This window comes from Carassius auratus, chromosome 32, assembly GCF_003368295.1.
Source record: "Carassius auratus strain Wakin chromosome 32, ASM336829v1, whole genome shotgun sequence".
In the NCBI taxonomy this organism is placed as follows: domain Eukaryota; kingdom Metazoa; phylum Chordata; class Actinopteri; order Cypriniformes; family Cyprinidae; genus Carassius; species Carassius auratus.
The window spans coordinates 25,971,377-25,994,205 of NC_039274.1; the positions used below are offsets into that span (position 1 = coordinate 25,971,377).

The 22,829-nt window shown below is 37.1% G+C and overlaps 1 protein-coding gene across 1 annotated transcript in view; it reads right to left on the reverse strand.

Moving 5' to 3' along the window:
* The window catches only part of LOC113051939 (neuron navigator 2-like), an 84,309-nt gene that overhangs the window by 37,987 nt on the left and 23,493 nt on the right, over window positions 1-22,829 (reverse strand). Inside the window, 10 exon segments of the mRNA XM_026216131.1 lie at window positions 1,951-2,334; window positions 3,096-3,204; window positions 3,463-3,575; window positions 3,943-4,477; window positions 4,480-5,037; window positions 9,825-9,958; window positions 11,221-11,274; window positions 13,702-13,909; window positions 14,669-14,741; window positions 22,772-22,824. Coding sequence (XP_026071916.1) covers window positions 1,951-2,334; window positions 3,096-3,204; window positions 3,463-3,575; window positions 3,943-4,477; window positions 4,480-5,037; window positions 9,825-9,958; window positions 11,221-11,274; window positions 13,702-13,909; window positions 14,669-14,741; window positions 22,772-22,824 — 2,221 coding nt within the window.

Consider the following 22,829-nt stretch of genomic DNA (forward strand, 5'->3'; position numbering starts at 1 on the left):
TCTGACCTACTAAAGCAAAACCATTTGTGAACCAACACTAATACAACTGCACAAAGACCCGACAAACTAAAAGCTTTAAATACCCTCAGCTTCTGCAAGACTATATATTATAAACAAACGTTAACCTGAGACATCATTTCCATCTTATTTCAGTTGATTATTCGCTTTTCAGAAAGCCTCACAGATGCTCTAACCACAATGTCAATAATAAAAGCCTCTTTTAACTAAAGAGCATATTCAGTTCAGCACCATACATATGATGTAATGTGACAAACCTGTCTCTCCATTAACAGAGAGGAAGGAGATCATATTAGCTCAGCCTGGGGTGAACTTCTACAGCAAGTCTTTTAACTCCTCAGCCCTGATTGGACTGTGAAAACAACCACTTTGGGACCTAGGAAATCAGATCCATCACCAGCATCATGAGAACCTCTTTCTGTGAGGGATCTGGTTCAAACATGTTAGCGCACTTCAGGATCCACATAGCCCTGCAAATATAAATCTCACTTCCCTCAATGCTCATGACAACATCTATTGTGTTGGAGATCCTCTAGTTTAAGAGACATTTATCAAAGCACACTGGGAATCCCTTATTTTCTATCTCAGTGTCAGTGTTAAGGATGTCACATTCAAAATGTCACAAGTACAATAGCACTGATAAGACAGGCAGTTTAAATGCGCAAAACAGTCAATTTGACAGGATCTTGAAGCCTGGATTTTTGTTGGACGTTTATTAATTAACATCTAAGTGATTTTTGTATTGAGACGTCAGGCTTATGGCCTGGTGTAATTGCAGCCTGTCACCTGGCCTGTTCTCTATAATCTGATAATGTTAGAAGAACTAGAACGGTTTGTAGCGTTCAAGCCACACAGGAAGACTGTGATTGTGGGGAAATAACACAAGAAAATAACACAAGAGGTTTAAATTGCACATTATCACAGCCAAGGTATGCAGAGAGCTTGTTTCAGCACGAACGGGGCGTTAAATCTGTTTCATTGCCTCTTCAATCTGAACACTCAGTACAAGAAAGAGCACATGCACTAAAAAATGAAAAAATCAGGTTTACCATCACAATAATAAATTACTTTTAAAATGTATTAAAACAGAAAGCATTTTTAAATTCTAATAATATGCCACAATATTGTTTTTCTTTTTCATTTATTTATTATTTATTCCATTTTTTTTAATAAATTCAGCCTTGGTGATTATAAAATACTTTTTTCAAAAATCTCATGACCCCAAACTTTTAAATTCTATATCCTCGTCTGAATTTGCACATTCACTAAAACAATGACTAAATGTAAAATTAGGTTAACTCTGCCCAATACAATTAAAAAGGTAAACAAAACAAAAAAAAAACTGTTGCTTACAAAAAGTAAAAAAGAAAGAAAGAAAGAGAAAAAGAAAACTTAAAAAGTTAATTTCTGACCCTGGTAGTCATGTATTGATTTATAATAACAATATGAAAATGCAGTAGACCTAGGAAAAGAACATGTGAATTCATATTTAGGGAATCATATCACCCTCTAGTGGCTACACTGCAATAAAACCAGACTACAAATGTCCACTTTGAGAAGTTCTCTAGTCTTCGCAGAAAGCATGATTCATTTCATAAGTGTTATGCCTTATGGTAATGTACAACTTTATGAACTTAATACACTAATTACAGTAAACTCAACTGACCTTTAATAGAAATATATTTACACCAATCTGCTCCCTTTAGGCACTTTTTTGACACAATTTACACAATAATTGGTTAATAACGCTTTTCTAGGACCAACAAGGAATCACCACTTGTAAATAATGATGTGCACCTTTAAACTGCCTTTTAATTGTTTTATTTTCCTTTCATCTCCACTGAAGTACATTCAGACGCCCATAATCATCAGCCACTGAAGAGCCCCATTGGTCGTCTGTCTTAACCAGTGACAAGTCTCCTCCACACTTACCCGCTGGTCAGCTCATCAGCGCGTGCGTTCTTAGCCAGCACGTCTCCATCACTCATGTAGCCGCTCATCTCCAGCCCCACACCTGCCAGCTCCAGATCCTCCACCCTGTCTCCCAGCTCCAGGCCACAGAGGGCGCTGCTGCGCACTGCCAGCTGCTTCCGGAGAGGAGCCCGATACAGATACCGGCCCTGACCGGACGCTACACCTCCGCTGCGGGACTGAAAGCCGTTACCAACCGAGGGAGCATCTCCTGCTTGAAGACGGGGGCTGGACTGGCCCATGCGACTGGCCCAGGACAGCGGCGTGGGTCGAGATGCCATGCTAAGGATGCTGCGACTGCTCATTTCAGTAGTAACCCCACCATCAAATGTGGTCTCCAGTGTACTGAGGGAAAGAGCATTTCAAATCCACTTCAGATGACATTTTAAAACTAAAATGTACCATTGCATTAATAGTTATACCATGGTACCTATCTATAGTTTCTGCAAAAATACCATTATATTAGTTATTTTTATTACTAAAATTATACCAATATTTCTAGACTGTTGCAGTATAGTTAATTCCAGGAAACTTACAGTTACCATGGTATTTTTCACCAAACAGTATTCAATTACAATATTTTCTTGGCTTATAATATGAGGAAAGATTTTATTCATAGTACTGAGGAGTTGTTACCACCTGACACCGTAGGGAAACAAAAACGTCTTGCCCTAAAATGGACTTATTAAGCAATTCACAATTACTTCATGATGCCATCATAGCAATGCAGTCTGGGTCAGTTAGATGAATAATCAAAAAAGAGGAACAAAGAAGGTTTTAAGAATGGAGATGGAAAGAGGTGGACAGACTCTTCATTTAGTCATTTACAGTAAAAAGAGTCAAGCTGTGGCTACTTGTTACTGTCTCAAAAGATAAAATACTGTGAGAAAAAAATAAAGTCCTTTTATGGCAGCCTGTCTTTGCCAATTTGATCAGGATGAAGGGAAAAGAGGAAAAGGGCATAAAGTTAGGGGAAAATGCTTTTTCATCACTGTTAAAACTGGCTTCATGGTTCACCAAAGAATTGTCTTCTTCCTCAGCTGCTTTCTTTCTTAAAGTTATCCACCTGCATCAGGCTGTGAGAAGTAAGAAACAGAAGCATCTACCTGTGTGTGATCTGTGTCCCCCGTAAACTTGACATGGTCTCTTCTAAATTCTGTCGCAGGTCAGCAATATTTTTGACAGTCCTCAGGCGTCTGGTCTCTGGATCTTCACCTGAAAACAAGGCATTCATCTTCACTTTTTATATCATATATCAGTATTTAAAAACTGTTAAACAGTTTAGGGTAAGATTTTGTTTTTAATAGAGTCATTAATGCTTTTATTCAGCAAGTATGCATTAATATTAAGCATCTAACAATATATTATTAATATATATATATAATTGAATGTGCATTGATTATTATTATTTCCAACAGGAAAAGTACCAGATCAATGTTTTAGACTTCATCAGATATGAAGTGAACAGCTTACCTGACAGGTCCTCCGTAGAAGACTGGTTGATCTTACTGAAGCTACAGGAGTCACTACTACGACATCCAGAGCTTGGGTTTGTGTCAATGTTTCCATCTGCTTCATTCTGAGACCTAAAAAAACACAGGGGTTAAAAATAAAAAAAGATCTCCTTCATATAGATGCACACATATTTTCTGTGACATTCTAGTCAGCAGAAGTCATGGCCTGACTAAAGGAATCCTTTATGGACAACAAACACAGGGCAACAGGTCGGTTTCAGAGGAAATACCAGGCAAACGCTTCACAGCTGAGCCTGACGGGGAGTCAGACACATGTGAGCATGCAAGCACACTTACTAGAGCCGTTCACAAGTTTATGAAAGTGCCATAATGGCCCCTTATGATCTCTAGATCTGGCCCGAGCTACTCCTTTGATCTAAAGCTATGTTTTTGACCCATTTTATCATCCTCCAGTTAAAAATCCCGATAAGAGTCTCACCTGTACATGAAGGGTGCTACGGTGGCTGTGTTGGGGTGGTTATACTGCTGCTGGGGGTGAGGCAGCTGCACACTGACTGTGTTGCTGGCTGTAGATTGTGTTCCACTGGCCACCGGGGCGGTGCTGTGGTGTCCTCTCCCCTCAGTGGAAGCCAGGCTGGAAGAGGACGAGGAATGCCGGCTGTCCCTGTGAAGTCCCAGACCCTCTCCCAGACGCATACTGCGAGGCCTCTCATTGTCTTTACCACCGAGGGGCAACGCTGAACTCTTCACCGCTCCATTTCCTGAGTTTTTACTTCCTGGTTTTGGAATTCCACTTTGCACAGGGGCGGAGCTATCTTTCTTGGTACCTCCCACCTTGCCGCCTTTGGGCATAAAGCTGGCGATCTTGGAGGCTTTCCTGGGCTCTGCCTCGGAGGAAGCAACTCTGCTTGAGGGAACAACTTCCTCTTTAACTTCCTCTTTGGTCTCTACCTTTTCCAAGGCAGGGACACGCTTTGAGCCATTTTTGTCTTTCTCCTTAGCATGTTCTTTTGCTTTTCTTTCTCTGCGGCTTTAGTTGAGGCTTTTTTCGCCGTGAGTGCCCGGCTAAGTGTCCGCTGTGCAATGCCCTTTAGTGCAATCTTTGGGCTGCTGGTTGTCATTGTAACAGCACCCGACCCGCTCGTGGGTCTAACGTTACCTTCCATTTCTTCAATGGGTTCTGTATTGGAACCAGGCTTGACTTTTTCTAAAACCAAACCGGCATCTTTTCCTCCTGTTGGCGTAACGGCACCCTCTGCTGGCCTGGATGACTTGGAGCCACCTTTGCTGTTGAAAAGTTTGAGTTTTTCCAGCATAGACTTCTGAGGCACAGCTTTCGGTGGGGGCTCTGCAGGCACTGCCTGCTTGACTTGGGGATCTGGTTTGATGGAAAGCGCGGTGGAGGTAGCAGTGTGCTTGGTGCTCTGAGATTTGCTTCTCCAGGGTTTGCTACTTGAGTTGGGCTGGGGGATGGCTGACGATGAAGATGAAGATGCCACAGTGCTGGTGCTAACAGAGGTGCAGGCGGACACCTGGGATGACAGAGTGTGCTCAGTCACACTCTCTGATGATTCTGGAGACGAAAAGACACGAGAGGTGACAGTGAAACACAGGAAAATCAGAGAGACAGGTTAAAATAGTCATGGAGAAAGTTGGACTGCATATGTGGGAGGAGTTAACAGCAGTTCACAGAAAAATACGCAAGAACTCATCAAATTCTGTACCATGCTTCTGAAACCTGAAATTGAATTAAAATCAGATTTTGAAATCTGAAATGGATTTCAGTTTCAATGGTCCAATGTTTTTTTTAGTTTATATAGTAATATATTTGTTCTTTTTTTTTTCAAATTTTTTGAACCATTGAAATAAAATAGCTTTTCTTCCAGAGTGTCCTTTTCAAGATGGGCAGCAAAAAAAAATAAAAAAATAAATTCACAACATATGAAATACATGAAAACCACACAGTAAGGGAACACAAAGTATACCAAAAATTATAATAATAATAATTAACATTGTTCTATACAAATGGGCAGGTCAAGAGATGGTTTATATGCCATGTTTAGTATTAATTTTAGTTTATGTTTTAGTTTTCTTTTTTTAATGTGCTTTTGTCTTTTTTTGACATTCCATTTAACTTCAGTTTATTTTTATTTGACTTTTAGTAGTCTTACGAAATTTTTGCAGACACACCACATGGATACGTTTTGAAATCCAATTGAAATCTCATTTTTGCGAGACGAACAGTCTGATTAGATTTCATGTGGTTTTTCATCATTACGGAACACATAACATCACTTATGACACGTAAATCATTACTATAGTAACAGATACAACAACAACAACAACAACACTGATGAACAGTCAGCCCTAAAAAACGGATCTGAAAACCAAATGGATGTTGTGGAAGAAGAACAGGTAAGGTAAATAAGAGTGAAAATTAAAGTATATTAAATCAAACGCTAAGAAAAACAGGTCTGAAAGTGTTGAAAGTGTTCTCCCTGCCCATAAAAGGCTAGTTACTCCTGAGCTAATGCTATTCTTATAGTAAGCAGCAGACAGCCGACTGAGATCGATTCTAAACTGTTTACACTAACACAGCGAGTAAGACTTTAATGCCCATTCAAACACTGAAGGCCAAATTTAGCTATCGTGCTCTCAATAAAAACTTCCTTTAAATGACATGAAGATACAAACACAATCATACAAAAACAGAAATATTAATAAAGAATGAAAATCTACAAATAGCCAGTGTAAAGTGATTAAATAACCAGATGTGCATTTTAGTACAACAAATTTATAAAGAAGCTTTTGAAAACAATTTGTAAATTTAGCCAGACCTTACAGAATGACATGTATTGTTCACACGAAATATTCCAAAAGTGTAAATTATAACCAGAAAAAGGAAAAAAAAAACCTGAAAATGTTCCTCTACACTGCAGTAAAAAAATATCTGTTTACAAAAATCTAATAAAAACATAAAAATTCAAATGAAATCAGCATGTTATCTGTCTCTCATTCACCTGGCAGCTCCATTTGTTAAAGTGTCAGTCCAGCCTGTAGTTTCTCAGTAGTCCTGTTCACTCGCAGGATATACACTGTAATAAAACTCTCACTGCAAACATTGGCGAGTTCTCGCACAGAAACCCCTGCTGTCTGAGTCCAGCCCCCTCCCTCTGAGCCTCTAGATCACGCTCAACACATTCACTCTGTCTGTCAGTCGCCCGGTGGTCCAGACCCAGAAAAACAGTCCCCAAAAACTCTACGAAACCCTAAAAATATCTGAGCATTTACAAATGCTGCACTTTCCTTATGAGATCTAGCATTACAGATATAAAAAACTATAGATTTATCCCTAGTTGGAGTGCCGGATGTATCTCACGGACACTTTATGCACAGTTTATTCAGATTTACGTCATTTTAAACCGAGGAAAATATGCCTATTATTTGACAAAACATCAGATACAAACTTCTGTCAAGCATTTAAGTTAAGACTGAATGTACTCTAACTAAAAATCAGTTGATCACACTCAAATGTTTCATTATTTTTCAGGTTAAGCGTTTATTTAATTTTTTTTATCTGTATGTTTTATTAAACAATCTGACATGAGGGGAAAACACCATTCCCATCTCATTCAGTTTGGCATTTAATGAGCGGCACAGAAACAAAGCGGCAATTAGGAAGTGATTAAGGTCCAATTAGCCATGCAAGCCAGAGAGAAGTGGGTCAGACCACTAATGACTTCCAATAGGTAGAGAGAGGAAAGAGAGGGGCCGAAAAGGGGATAGTTCGGGGAGAAAAAAAAAGTTAAGAGAGAGGAAAAGCTGAGCAGTTACTCTCCAGAAACAGACCATATGACAATGAACTGCAAACCCTCATATCATTAGGAAACTCTAGAGCAACTTACTGCCCTCAGGGTTTGTGGCCCCTCTCAGTTTCTCTTAATGTCCATATTTAAGTGATTATTTCTCCACGGTAGAATAACAGCTATCATTAGTCTCAGATGACCATCCCACGAGAGCCCACCAAAAAACTCATCATGCATGTTTCATATTGACCCTTGATAGCTTTTTGTTTTCTCTGATATTGAATACAGTCATGAAGAAAATTCCAATTGTTATTGGTCATATTTAGATCTTGTAATCATCATGTAAACATGCCTGATTAAGCTAATATTTCAATAAGCCAATACAGATACACAAATAAAGCAACTGCTGTATATAAAGGCTTAAACAGAATATAGACCATAAGGGAATAGTTCACCCAAAAATAGTCATTTTACTCTCACCTTCTTTCATCTAACGATCACATAAGAGGATATTTTTAAAAATGTTGATAAGAAAACAGTTTCAGTTCCCAATGGACTTTTTCTTTTTTCATTTATGAAAGTCAGTGGAAATCAGTTGGTCACCAACATTCTTCAAAATCTTTTTTTTATGTTCCACAGAAGAAAGAAAGGTTTGGAAAAATAAAAATTAAACTGCATAAATTACAACTATACAAATACAACAACTGAAACTTACTTACCGGTCCAGAACAATGATTTCAAACTCTAAAAGAACATAAAAGGCACGTTTTTTTCTTGCCTGCTTTACAATTTTAAAACTGTAAATCTCTTCCCAACCCTCTCTTGACTTCTGCCATCTCAGACGAGGTTTGTCTCTGTTTCAACAGTGAGACAGAAGAAACGTGATTCACATTCTCACTCTGCTTTGCATTAAGCAGGTCACACCCAACATAACAGAGCTAAATGCATTATGGGAGAATCAGCCGGCTGGCACAATTTACTAACTTTCATATTTCATATTACTAACTTTATTAACTCTTCAACTGCTTCAAAAGTCAGATTATTCAAGAAAATACTCTTAAAACGTGAACATGGGCATACATTTTGAATACATTAAGTCAAAGTCCACCATTAGAAGAATTTCTTATGCTTTTATTTTTTTTCCTTCAGATACTTCTCTCAATTTAATACTTAAGAGTATGTACACAACATACAAAAACTCAAAAACAGAATAAATGACCTAAAGCATGACACTGTGGAAACCTCTGTCTCTCTTTCACTGCCACAACATCCTCAGAGCCAAAACACACTAATTAGAGCTCAATTAATGCAGAAATCCTCTGCTTTGAAAGCTAGTACCATGCACACACACACGTATGGCACATTTGCAACATCTTTCAAACATCTCAGCTAGGGTTTGTATGGCTAGCTTCACTCAAAGTCCTTATAAGCAGTTATTTTCAACATTGACTGCTACATGAACTACTCTAAACTCAGCACAGCTCCGTCACAGAGCACTGAAATGTGGTTGGTACATTTTAATACAGTGATTGCTTGAAGTCAACATGAACTCAAAACTGACCCGGTTTATCTTATTGTGCATAATTCATCAGCCCACGTTACTCCAGAAAATGATTCAAATGCAATAACTTCCTCTAGAAAGTCAACTTCTGTTTTCTGCTGACTTCATCTAGGACATGTGGGCTACCGGAAAATGATAACCAAGAGCTAATTTTTACATCTAGACATTCCTGTAAATGCACAAAAGGATACACAGTAGAGTACCATTCAAGTTTCTGAAAACTCACTAAGACTGCATTTATTTGATCTAAAATACAGTAAAAACTTGAATACTATAAAATATATATATATATATATATTTTAAGTACTGTTATATATATATTTGAATACATTTTAAAACATTATTTATTCATTATTTATTTAACATTATTTATTTATTTATGATTATATGTTAAAAACAGTTAAGCTGCTTATTAGTTTTTGTCTATACAATGGTTTTCAGGATTCTTTGATGAACAGAAAGTTTCACGTACTCTAAATGTCTTTACTGTGACTTCAATTTCAGTTTAATACAATTAATGCATCTTTGCAGAATATAAGTATTAAAAAAGAAGATAAAAAAAAAAACGTACCCTAAACTTTTGAGGGGATGTGTACATGCACACAGTCCACATAGTAAATAAAGACTAACTCCATAACTTTTTTCTTTTAAATGAAGAAGACTGCTCTATTACTGTTTGGAAACCGTAAACATACCTCATTCATAATCACAGATCTTGCCCTACATAGCTACAACATGATACAGTTTTCTACCAGTAAATCTGAATAAATGAATCTTATTTTGTTTCCCTTTGGCTAGATAAAATCACAGATAATATATAAACTGGAAGGACACTGTAGAGATAAATGTGTACAAAACTGTCAGATGGAAACAGTTTTATATTCATGCGCCGACTGTGACACGAAATTAATTCAAGACCTGCCATTTTCAGATGAGATTATGAGTTATGTTTCAGAGGTCAGTTCACCTTAAAGAGTGTGAAGCTGGGCTTACCTTTGGCCTGAGCTGCTGCAGGTTTGGCTTTATCACTGAACACCTGACTGCGGCGATTCCCTGCTGAACTGATGGACCCTCGAGGAGAACCGTCACTGCCCGCAGTGGATGTCCTCGAGGTGGGGCCAGGTAATCTGTCACAGCGAAAGAGCAGAAATATCAACAGCCAGATTTGTACATTTGCTGTCTTGTCGGTGCAGAACTTGTGCTCAGGTGCTGGTGCTTGACAGTGGATCGCAATAGGGTTGCTAATGCATACTTAGTGGTGGCAAGATGGTTGTTTAATGCATAAAGAGTTTCTTATTAAAAAAAAAAAAAGATTGGATTGTTTGTGGAGTTTCTCAGAATCAGCTTGTTCAATGAATTCCCAGTTAATGAAGCTGAAAAAAACATCTCCTCTCCCCAAAAGCACTTTAAATTGCTTTTGTGTGCTTTTTTATTTACACAAAGTGACAGAGAGAACCACTTAAGCAAATAGTATATTGTGCTTCTAAGCAATGCAACAATTAATAACCATAAGTCAACAATGTATTTATTTCTAATGTGACATTTCTCCATCGGTCCTAGCCTTCAAGCCCTTATGATTGACAGACAAAAATAATAATGTCACCTAACAATCAAGTCTAGGTAATTGTAATGTAAAAGACAAGGATATCTGTAGATATCCATGCTAATCACATTGCTGTCTATTGTGTGGCCTCCTTGACATTTTCACATAAGTATGCGGTAGAGAGATATTTTTCTCTTAATTTTCCTTCTGCAATTATAACTATCCACCATTAGATGGCAACATTGTGTCACATGTTGCCAAAATGAATGGTGGAATATTAAAGACTGATCCAATATTCAAACTGGGAATTATGAATAAGGTGATTCATGGTATTTTAAGTGTAGTTATCTGAAACACATTACATGTATGCATTTGAAATGCATTTGCAATGCATTTACAGCACTTGGTGACTTAAGGCACAAACACATCATTCGTTGAAACCAAAATTGCAACTTCAACCTTTCTGTCACACACCACAATTAATAATTCATCTCATACTCCAGAAGGGCATCACACAGAGCGGTTATTTTAAGGTTATCACAGCTCACTGAGCAGACATTTCCACTGGGACATATTCTGTCTGGCCAAATAAATTAAAGGGAAAGTTAACCAGGGTAGGTATTTTTTCTTTCTTTCTTTTTTACATTTTAAATAAAACTGTTTTTATTCATCAGTATAATAGTATCTCTATCTAACAATATATCTGTTAAATAAAATAAATATATATCAGTAGAATTAGACCACAAAATCACATGCAGAGAATAAGTGAGGAAGAGGAGGGTGATGACAAGCAGGTTGACAGGAGAGAAAATGCATGAGCGCACAGGATGGGAGTGAGAGCGCTACCTAGAAGACTTTTTCTGACCAATGGAAAACTTGAGTTTACTCTGAGAGCCATCCCTAGATCGAAAGAACAAGAGAGACAACAGAAGAAAGAGCGATAAAGAGAGAGACACAGGCAAACAAACTGTGATGACTAACACAACATTACACAATCACAAAGCTAAGAGAATGAAGACACATTCAGAGAGAAAGACAACTTCAAATCAATTCACAATCCATATAACATATGTACATTACAATGGTAGAACAGATTAGATAGATAGAATGCTAGAATACTAAATAGAACACTAGATAGATGGATGACAGACAGACAGACACACAGACAGATAGATAGATTGATAGATAGATAGACAGACAGACAGACAGATAGACAGAGAGACAGACAGACAGACAGACAGACAAATAGACAGACAGACAGACAAATAGATAGACAGACAGAGACAGACAGACAAATACAGTATTGTTCAAAATAATAGCAGTACAATGTGACTAACCAGAATAATCAAGGTTTTTCGTATATTTTTGTATTGCTACGTGGCAAACAAGTTACCAGTAGGTTCAGTAGATTCTCAGAAAACAAATGAGACCCAGCATTCATGATATGCACGCTCTTAAGGCTGTGCAATTGGGCAATTAGTTGAATTAGTTGAAAGGGGTGTGTTCAAAAAAATAGCAGTGTGGCATTCAATCACTGAGGTCATCAATTTTGTGAAGAAACAGGTGTGAATCAGGTGGCCCCTATTTAAGGATGAAGCCAACACTTGTTGAACATGCATTTGAAAGCTGAGGAAAATGGGTCGTTCAAGACATTGTTCAGAAGAACAGCGTACTTTGATTAAAAAGTTGATTAGAGAGGGGAAAACCTATAAAGAGGTGCAAAAAATGATAGGCTGTTCAGCTAAAATGATCTCCAATGCCTTAAAATGGAGAGCAAAACCAGAGAGACGTGGAAGAAAACGGAAGACAACCATCAAAATGGATAGAAGAATAACCAGAATGGCAAAGGCTCAGCCAATGATCACCTCCAGGATGATCAAAGACAGTCTGGAGTTACCTGTAAGTACTGTGACAGTTAGAAGACGTCTGTGTGAAGCTAATCTATTTTCAAGAATCCCCCGCAAAGTCCCTCTGTTAAAAAAAAGGCATGTGCAGAAGAGGTTACAATTTGCCAAAGAACACATCAACTGGCCTAAAGAGAAATGGAGGAACATTTTGTGGACTGATGAGAGTAAAATTGTTCTTTTTGGGTCCAAGGGCCACAGGCAGTTTGTGAGACGACCCCCAAACTCTGAATTCAAGCCACAGTACACAGTGAAGACAGTGAAGCATGGAGGTGCAAGCATCATGATATGGGCATGTTTCTCCTACTATGGTGTTGGGCCTATTTATCGCATACCAGGGATCATGGATCAGTTTGCATATGTTAAAATACTTGAAGAGGTCATGTTGCCCTATGCTTAAGAGGAAATGCCCTTGAAATGGTTGTTTCAACAAACCAATGACCCAAAACACACTAGTAAACGGGCAAAGTCTTGGTTCCAAACCAACAAAATTAATGTTATGGAGTGGCCAGCCCAATCTCCAGACCTTAATCCAATTGAGAACTTGTGGGGTGATATTAAAAATGCTGTTTCTGAAGCAAAACCAAGAAATGTGAATGAATTGTGGAATGTTGTTAAAGAATCATGGAGTGGAATAACAGCTGAGAGGTGCCACAAGTTGGTTGACTCCATGCCACACAGATGTCAAGCAGTTTTAAAAAACTGTGGTCATACAACTAAATATTAGTTTAGTGATTCACAGGATTGCTAAATCCCAGAAAAAAAAATGTTTGTACAAAATAGTTTTGAGTTTGTACAGTCAAAGGTAGACACTGCTATTTTTTTGAACACACCCCTTTCAACTAATTGCCCAATTGCACAGCCTTAAGAGCGTGCATATCATGAATGCTGGGTCTTGTTTGTTTTCTGAGAATCTACTGAACCTACTGGTAACTTGTTTGCCACGTAGCAATAAAAAATATACTAAAAACCTTGATTATTCTGGTTAGTCACATTGTACTGCTATTATTTTGAACAATACTGTAGATAGATAGACAGACAGAAAGACAGACAGACAAATAGATAGATAGACAAACAGACAGACAAATATATAGATAGACAGACAGACAGAAAGAGACAGATAGATAGACAGACAGAGACAGACAGACAGACAGACAAATAGATAGATAGACAGACAGATAGACAGACAGACAGACAGACTTACAGCCAGACTGATAGACAGACAGACAGACAAATAGATAGACAGACAGAGACAGACAGACAGACAGACAGACAGACAGAGACAGACAGACAGACAGACAGACAGAGACAGACAGACAGACAGACAGACAGAGACAGACAGACAGACAGACAGACAGACAGACAGACAGACAGAGACAGACAGACAGACAGACAGACAGACAGACAGACATACTGATGTTACCTGGACTGCATCTCTGGCTGTGAGCTGTGTGTGTGAGTCCCATGCGAGGTGGAGGTCAGTTGGGCCGGAGAGCTGCTTTGCTGGCTTAAGGGAGTGTGTGAATGTGTGTGTTGCGTGTGTGTCTCTCTGTTGGTCTGCTGCTGTTGCTTGTATCGAGACAGACTAAAGAAAAGCCCCAAGATGGCTTTCAGATTTCCATTCCGGATCTCTGTGAGGGAAAAACATTTGGTGTTTACTATATAATTTTGCAGACACTTTTCGCTCAAAGTTATTAGTAGGGCAAGCACTAATCACAAGCATAGTCCCCTGTAAAGCATGATGGGGTTGAGTGCCTCACTCTTGCTTCTTATGGGAATTGAACCTACAACCTTCCAGTTCTCAGCCACCAGTCAAGTGACTGACAATAAACCCAACGCTTTGATACTTTACTGTTTCAATTACATGCTTTAACCTAACATCACTTTTTACGTTAAGCAGCTTGTAGTTTCGAAAGGGTGATAGCACCACTTTTATGAGACTTAAAAATATGATTCATATTCAGTAATATTATCAATTAAACTGCACTGATACTATCAAATTAACTAAATTGAACCGACTTACGTTAAATTAATAATTAAGAACACTATTCCTTCTTAAGAGCTGCTCACTGTTTAACTGAACTAGTTTCATAATTGATAAACTTTACAGAAAAGAAAACACATTACGTGATGAAGAGGCACTCGAAAAAGGAAACAAATTGTGTGCTGTACTTGTCCAATTGATGTTTTAACCTCATAAGTATGCAAATGAAAACATTAACCCACAGTTTACAGATGTACTGTGTAAATTCTTGAAACCTGGAAACCCCAAATTGCTTAATTACTAATCTATAGTGAAGTATGAACAGTTTAAAATAGATCAAATAGTAAAATAAAAAAATCATACTTGAAGCATTAAATAAATGAAAAAAAAAAAACTGTGTTTTTACCTTCAGCTGAAAGTCCATGTATGTTCACACCTTTGGCTGCTAGGAAGCTCAGACAGGCATCAATGTTCTCGATCTAGAGAGAAATGAAAAGATAATTTTAATTAAAGTAATCATTACGAACCACACACATCTAAACAGAAGTGAGCCATTATCACTTAAAACAAACAGGCGTGTAAAGTTCAGGATAGATGCTGTATGTGTCCATTCAGTCTAGACTGACGCTGCTTCACATCGGCTCTGTGGCTGAATACGTGACTGGACGTTCACTCACTCTAGGAGCTGCAGTGATATCAGAGAGCATAGATTGGCTGCTCAGTCAAAGCAGTATGCAAAGTCTTTGCTCTCAGTCACCGAGGGCGTCACATTTGCCCTGTTGCTAGGAAATGCCGCCGTGGCCCTGACTCTGACCCAGCCGTATCCTAGTGTCACTCAATTCAGAGCATAAGCGTATCTGATTGGCTAAGAAGAGAGTGATGTAATAGGCTATACATTAAGGTCATGTGGACTCTACTAGGAATATGTTAATGACATTTACCACACTCTCAGGTCTAGGTTATCCATAATCATGGTTCTATTTATGGAGCCAATATTTCATGTTATGACAATAAAGTGGCATTAATGCAAAAAAAAAAAAAAAAACCTTCCACACACACACACACATATACTAGCAGACATTAAAATCTATAATTCAGGTAAATAATAATAATAATTGTAATAATAATAATAATAATAATAAAAACATCATAATTTATTCAGAATAAATTTGCCATTATAATATAATATACAATATAATACAGTGATTTTTATCTAATGTTTTTTTTTTTTTTTTTTTGCCTAGTCTATTAAAAAAGGTGACAAACATTCCTACTTAAGATTAATATATTTAGTTTTCTCAAATAATACATTTTAATTTAGTGCAAACATTAATCTATTCATGTCAATGTAAATTACCAACTCCTATGAACGCACCAGCCTATTTAAAAATATTAAAACAAGTGAGTAATTTATTATGGGTCCCACAAGAAAAAAAAAAAAAAAACACTTAAAAAAATATATGAATATTATTGCATTAAATAACCACATTTCAAAAGCATTAATATTAAAGAAAGAAAGTATACTTTTCAAACATTTCACAAAAGTTGTTTGTTTTGATAATACATGGTTCACTATTAAAAGGTATTACAACATTTTCCTGTTTTGAAACATTGGAGGAACTTCCTCATTAAAAGTCAATGCAAAAAAAAAAAAAAAAAAACAGCATTGCTTTGATTTATTTTGTTATGCAATGAAATAAATACATTTTCAACTGATGCTCAAGTGTCCCAATATTTTGGGGCGCCACTGTGTTATTAATAGAGCTTGGCTTTGATTTGCTGCCCATGTTCTGCATTTAAGAACTGGTCATCTGCCATGGGTTAGTCAGCACAAGTGTGAGTTATGTCAGCCATACAACACATTTCTGCCCCACTGACTGTATCCCAGTTGCTGGCAGCCAACAGTTGCTGGCCTTTAGGGTCAAGGGAGATCTAGAAATGTGAGGAAAGAATCTGCTCTAGATTCCTCTGGCCCTTTGAAGGAACCACATCCCAGACATCCAGGACTAAAAATAATGTTTCTAAATAAAATATATGTCTCAGAGAGAGGGGATGAAATGAATTTATATCCTCTTTCTCTTTGTGAATTGAATTACAAGGCATAATAATATTTGAAATCAATATGAATGCATTAGAAAATTAGTTGTGGGGCAATTTAGCGCTAACATAACAACATTGTCTTCTCTGATTGTTGGTCCGCTGGTCATGCACGACAGCAAATACCTCTCTGAATGACATTCTCATAATAGATGCATTAAAAACTCACTGGGTCAATAGAAATCAGAAGCTACTGGGATAAAAGCAAACAACGGATTGCAGAGCCATAAAAAGCACCAAAACCAAACAAAAGCTAATGAACGTACAGTATTAGTGAAAAAACACTACTTATTTACCACTATGCATTTTTCAAAGACCAATGGCTATCTTGTTTGGCTGATAAAATGGGTAATGTTTATTTGACTTAAGATAAAATAAAAACTAAATAAAAAATTAATAAAATAGGATAACATTTTACTTTTACATTTGATTTCAACAAAAATAAAACACTATAATTTAAGGCTGCAAATACATACACAAAATTGTATTCAATTGAATAAACACTTAATTTTACACAATATTAGACAATATTTTTATCTAAACAATGTGGGAAAATTAGATTTGCATGTTGCTAAACTATTATTACAATACTCTAATAAGCAAAAATATTGACCCAGATATTGGAAAAAAGAAGTGAAGTGATAAAATGAAGTAAAATTGTCTCAAAATACCAAATATCATCTAATATACATAATTATTTCACTAAAATCATGGTAATTGTGAGCTCAATGTTGACAGGCCAAATATGCTAAAAACCTTACGAAGATACTGTAATAAAAACAATAAAAACATTATTTCCATAATACTGATCAAAAGCAAAAAGAAGCTTAAACCAAGTTAAACATCAATTGAATTTACTTAAAATCATATTTACTTTGCATTTATGCGGCTGTATGATTATCACAGTTTATACAACACTTGACTGTTTCTATCAGAAATAACAATATAATAAGAATTTTAAGTTCTCACTCCTTACATGCTTATCCTATGTGAAAAATCAATTCAGGAAGCCCTTAAAGCTACAAGAGCCCGTACCTGAAAAAAAGAGCACTTTTTTTTATCTCACCTTGAGAGAGTGTAAAAGACCGTGAGAGTGTATCTATTCCTGAGTGAACAAAATCATGTTTAAGAGAGGGACAGCCTGCTAAACAAACACCTTCACACACAACTATTGTCTGTCTCAAGCACATAAACTCGCTATTACACACACACACACGTAAACATACACCGGATACATTCCTTCTATATGAGGCTCCATACACACACACACACACACAGTCTCCATCTCTCCCTCTGGTTGTTTTTTCCCTCTCTGTCATTATATTTTTCACCACCTAATAAACTCCTCTTTGTGTGGAAGTGTGTTTATGTGACAGTGGGTTAGAGTTGTGGAGAGAGAGAGAATGCATGTACTCAAAGGTGATGATTGACAGGCGAGTTGGTCATGTGACTGGAAGCACTTTGAGTACTTACATGAAATACTGTTTGAAAAAAAAACAGATGCATGCATATTAATAGAAATACTGCAGAATGGTGTCTAATCAGGCTTATTTTTTTTCTCCAAGGTCCACTTATTCATTTAAGTGTGTTTTTACACTAATCACAATCCTAATTTAGTTATTTTTATGATAATTTTCATTTCATTAATCATTGTGCAATATTTGCACTACTCAAAGTGTACAGATTAGATTTAAATTATTCTGTTCAATAAATTTTATCCTCTTCTATTCGATGTCAGAAATTTATACCAAGCTTAGTTTCAATAAATGCACTTAAAAAAAAAGTCACCCATGCATTTAAATGATTAAATCGCAGTTTGTAGTAAAAATAAAAACCTAATAATATATATATAGCAAATATATATATATTTTTTTTTCATTTTTTATTTTAATGCATAAAAATAGAAATGTGTTTTTCTAGGTCAAAGCAACTTGTGGAACAGTTAATGTGATAGTTTCAAGATATGACCAAAAATAAAGCAACTTTAATACCGTTGTCAGGGATCTGGAAGGTGGACCCAATTGCAGTGAGAAATAACAAGGTTTTATTGACAAGACAGACTGATACAAGAGGGTAGTGACGTGCACAATAGATACCACAACAGGAACACCGTAAACAGAAACAGTTAGGGAAGGCCACTGGAAAAGCTTCAGGAAACAACTGGCAGAATACTTTGGCAACAGAGGGGGCTGCAAGACCAGGCTGATGGAGAAGACCACACAAGGCACCATAGACCAGAGCTCAGACACTTGTTGACCACCGACTCAAACAGACCAATGCAAGGCAGGTAGAACCCGGGCAGGACACACAGGGACAGGTCAGGAACTTGAACAAGACTAGACAGGACAAAGCTCCACAAAAACACAAATTAAAAAAATAAAAATAAATATATCTATCAATGAGCTAATAAAAGGTTAAATATATAATAACATATTATTAAAACAAGAAGCAAGACAAAAACATGAACCCACAAGGACTAGACTAAACACAAGACCAATCAGGCAGGGAGACACGGACACATATTCAGCCACATCCACAGAAAGAGACCACAACTGTGGCAGAGGGGGTGAAAATGACCACGAACCAGCAAACACAAAAGGGTAAGGGGCACTATAAATAGGGAGGAAAATACATGAGGGACAGGTGAGCACAATTAGACTAACCAGGCTAACAAGAGGGTGTGGTAGAAAGAAAACGAGGAAGGGCTAAAGGAGCACATGGCCGAGAAAACTACTAACAAGGCCATGTGCTGACACTAGACATAGACACAAGAAACAAAACAAAGTAACAGTGCAAAACCCTGACAACCATTCCAAAAAAAAAGTAAAGACATACTATCAAATTAAGTTATCTATATATATTGAAATTGTTTTTATTACTGAGATTGCAAAGCTGAATTCTTACTGACCTCAAACTATTCAAAAGTAATTTGCACTCAACAAAAACAATGAATTTCCTCCAACTTGACTCTCCCCAACGATTTATCTCTAGGTCTCATTAAAATTAAAGCAAAGAAATGTAAGCCTCTACAGAAGAATGTGGCCCGTGTTTTGATTCCTTCCACATCCTGAGCACAAATTGCACACAACAAGACTCCCATGATGATCGACGGACAGCCAAATTAGATTAACATGCCAATCATTCCCCTTAAATAACAAAACTAAATACAAGAGTGCTCAGGAAAGTGGTTAATGCCACATCTTTTGCTTATAATCTTTTGTGACAGAGTAAATGACTTTAAGGTGCTATAAGTCATGTTAGATGCTTCGCTAACTTCCACCAGACGTGTGACCAGAGAATGACTCAGCTGAAGCTACTATCTTTGTGTCAATACGCTTCACTAGGGAGGAGAATTTGAGTTACGACACTGAGGTTTCCCTGTGTGTTTTACCAGCACTGTGTCAACAGCCACTGACATAAATGCTGCATATCTTGCTTTTCTTTGTCTGCACTGCTGGTGGGTTAAAGGGCAGGAGGAGATGATCTGAAAGGGATCAGACAGAACGAGCAGGTGTAAAAACAGCCCCAAAGGTGAATGACTGATGAAACGGCTATCAAATGAACAGAAAATATCCAGGGGCAGCACTTAATGTATATTGTTTCAATAGAAACTAACACACTCCACATAACGAATGTTCATTTTATACATATACACTTTTTTGGCATATATACTGTTAAGACCCAAAAAAACATATAGGTTGGACTTAAAAATGTATATTAATAAAAGCACACAATCAAAGACTGAATGAAAGCATCTATATATATATATATATATATATATATATATATATATATATATATATATATATATATATATATATATAGATGCTTTCAACTGACCAAAAGGGACAGTGAAGACTTTTAAAATTGTTACAAATGTTGTACATTTCAAATAAATTATTTTAAACATTCTATTAATCAAATTATCTTTTTCTTTTATCATGGTTTCCACAAAAGGATGTTTTTCATGCACCAAATCGGCATATAATAATGATTTCACAATGATCATGTGATGTTGAAAACTGGAATAATGCGTTAACATTCAGCAACATTTCAAAATATATCACTATAGAAAACTGTTATTTTAATTAAAAATAAACAGTTTTTACCACATCACTGATCAAATAAATGTAGCACTAACTACACTTTGTTTCTAATACATCTTCCTGGTCTTAATGTGGATGATGTTCTTAAGTGTATGTTATAAAATCAAAGTGTAATGATTTGCTCCAACACTTTGGTCGACATCAGCAAGCCTCTTAAATAACACCCATTCCAATTTTTTATTTATTTATTTATTTTTAAAAATGGAAGTAAAATGGGTTGTGTAGCACATTTAATGCTGAGTACTCAAAACTGTTCAATACAATTAATCATATGCATCAATATTATGATCCTCCAAAGCTTTTGTGAGAAATGCATTCAAATTCTACTCCTCGGTTTACAATATGAGCCCAAACCCCTCTTCTGATAATATTAATGTGTTTACATATTTAACCATCTGAATGCTGAGGTTAAGTATCATGTCAGCAATTAGCGGTCGCAGTGATATTACTCTGCCCAATGGATCTTTAGTAATAATGTAATCCACTGAGCGATTGTGCAATTCCTGCTCTTCATAAAAACACACAATGATTATATTTACATAATGGCTTTGCTTGTACCTGCTTCCAGCATTGCTTTGCTTTCTAGCTAAAGGCACATGCACACAAACAAATACACACGCTGGAATTTAAACAGCTTCGGAGTAACTAACATACAGGAAAACTGCATTCAGACGCCTAAATACAGAAAGCCTGCTGAGATGTACAAAAAGATATGCATATATGCACACACTTGTACAGTTACCACCAGCTGAGTTATAGAAGAAAAGCTCATTCAAAAGACCTGAGTATTCATGCAGCTCACACAGGATGAGAGAAAACAGTGAGAACATGGGAACACAAAGGCTGTGTGTGTCTACAAGTAATAAATGATGGTGCAATTTGCTGCTAAGGAGACGGAGCTAATTGATGGAGCCAAAGAAAGAGCAATGAGAGAGATGTGTAAAAGAGATCAGCTCCTGTAGATTGTAACGAATCCCGGGATTGATTCCGGCATTGAACCCGGGTCGGGGACCTAGTAACATTGCCGGGTTCAACCCGGGACGAGCGATGTGCGAACAAAAGCCAGATCTAATGACGTGTCGAAGTGATGACGCGCATTATCGTGCGACTCTTTTACCGGCTGTTTTGAAGGAAGATCAACGTTAGCAATGAAAAACTATTTGCAAACTGTAATGAAGCAGAGATCAGTTAGTTCCTCACTTTCTGCGCTGACGCAGAGATCGTTAGCTTGCTTCAGTGAAAGTATAACGTGCCTAACGTTTTCGACTCATACATTACATGTCACGCGCTGATGTCACGTGTCGTTACTGGATCTTTACAGGTTGTGTGTGAAAGCACGCACATATCCCGGGTCATCACTGGCAGTGTGAAAGTGCAAAATACAGCGACCCGGGAAACAATTGCCGGAACACTTTACCCATGTATTAGCCGGAATGGCAGTGTGAAAGGGGCTTATATTTCTTTCTAAAAAATAAAATATATACTGAAAGTATCCATATTTGAACCGTTAAGGAACATGAATTGTTAACTGGTATCAGAACCAGAATCTTTCAATTCCTCGGGATTCCCATCTGTATAAACTGCAACAACATTATCTTTCTAGTGAAGCTAGTTGGCCACAGAACGCAGCACAGCAGTCTCCAAAACCAACATGCAATGGTTTCAGCTGAGTTTCATCACTGTCAAAACAAGAGCAATTCCTCAACAGCCCACCATTAAAATCGAAATCTCTAATAACAACAAAACGCATGTATAGACCTCAAGCCCTTTGAAAAAGATTCCTTTGTTGTGTCCAATAAGGCTCGACGGCCGCCTTTGTAATGGAGACAAGTCAAAAGCAACCCCTGCCCCTGGTTCATGTGTGATACGACTGTCAGCGATCCTCAAGACTTCTAGGGTTTGTTTTGCTAAGCTTTGGCTTGGCTAAAATAGCTCTTTATGTCTGTAATCTGGCTTGTGCTTCATCCAAACCTATACATTTACTGATGGTTTTGAGAGTTTTTTATAGTATCTGCCAAACTACTCCCCTCTTTAAACCAGACGTTTATAAAGAGACACCACAAAAGAAGAAAAAATAACAGTATTAAAGTGCATGTCAATAAGCCTGCTGGCAACATCAGTGAGAATCTAATGTATTACACTCTCAGAAAAAATAACCCTGTCTCTGGGTTGGTATCATAAGGTAAAACAAACTAAAAGGTACAACTTTTTACATATTAAATACAATAAGTACCTTTTTTCTGAGTGTAGTGTTTCCCTGGACAGATTGAACACTGTCTTTTAATGCACAAAAGTCATTATCTTACCATCTGAGAACGACTCTTAGGGTATCCATTAATGTCCTCAATCTTCTCATTTGCTGTG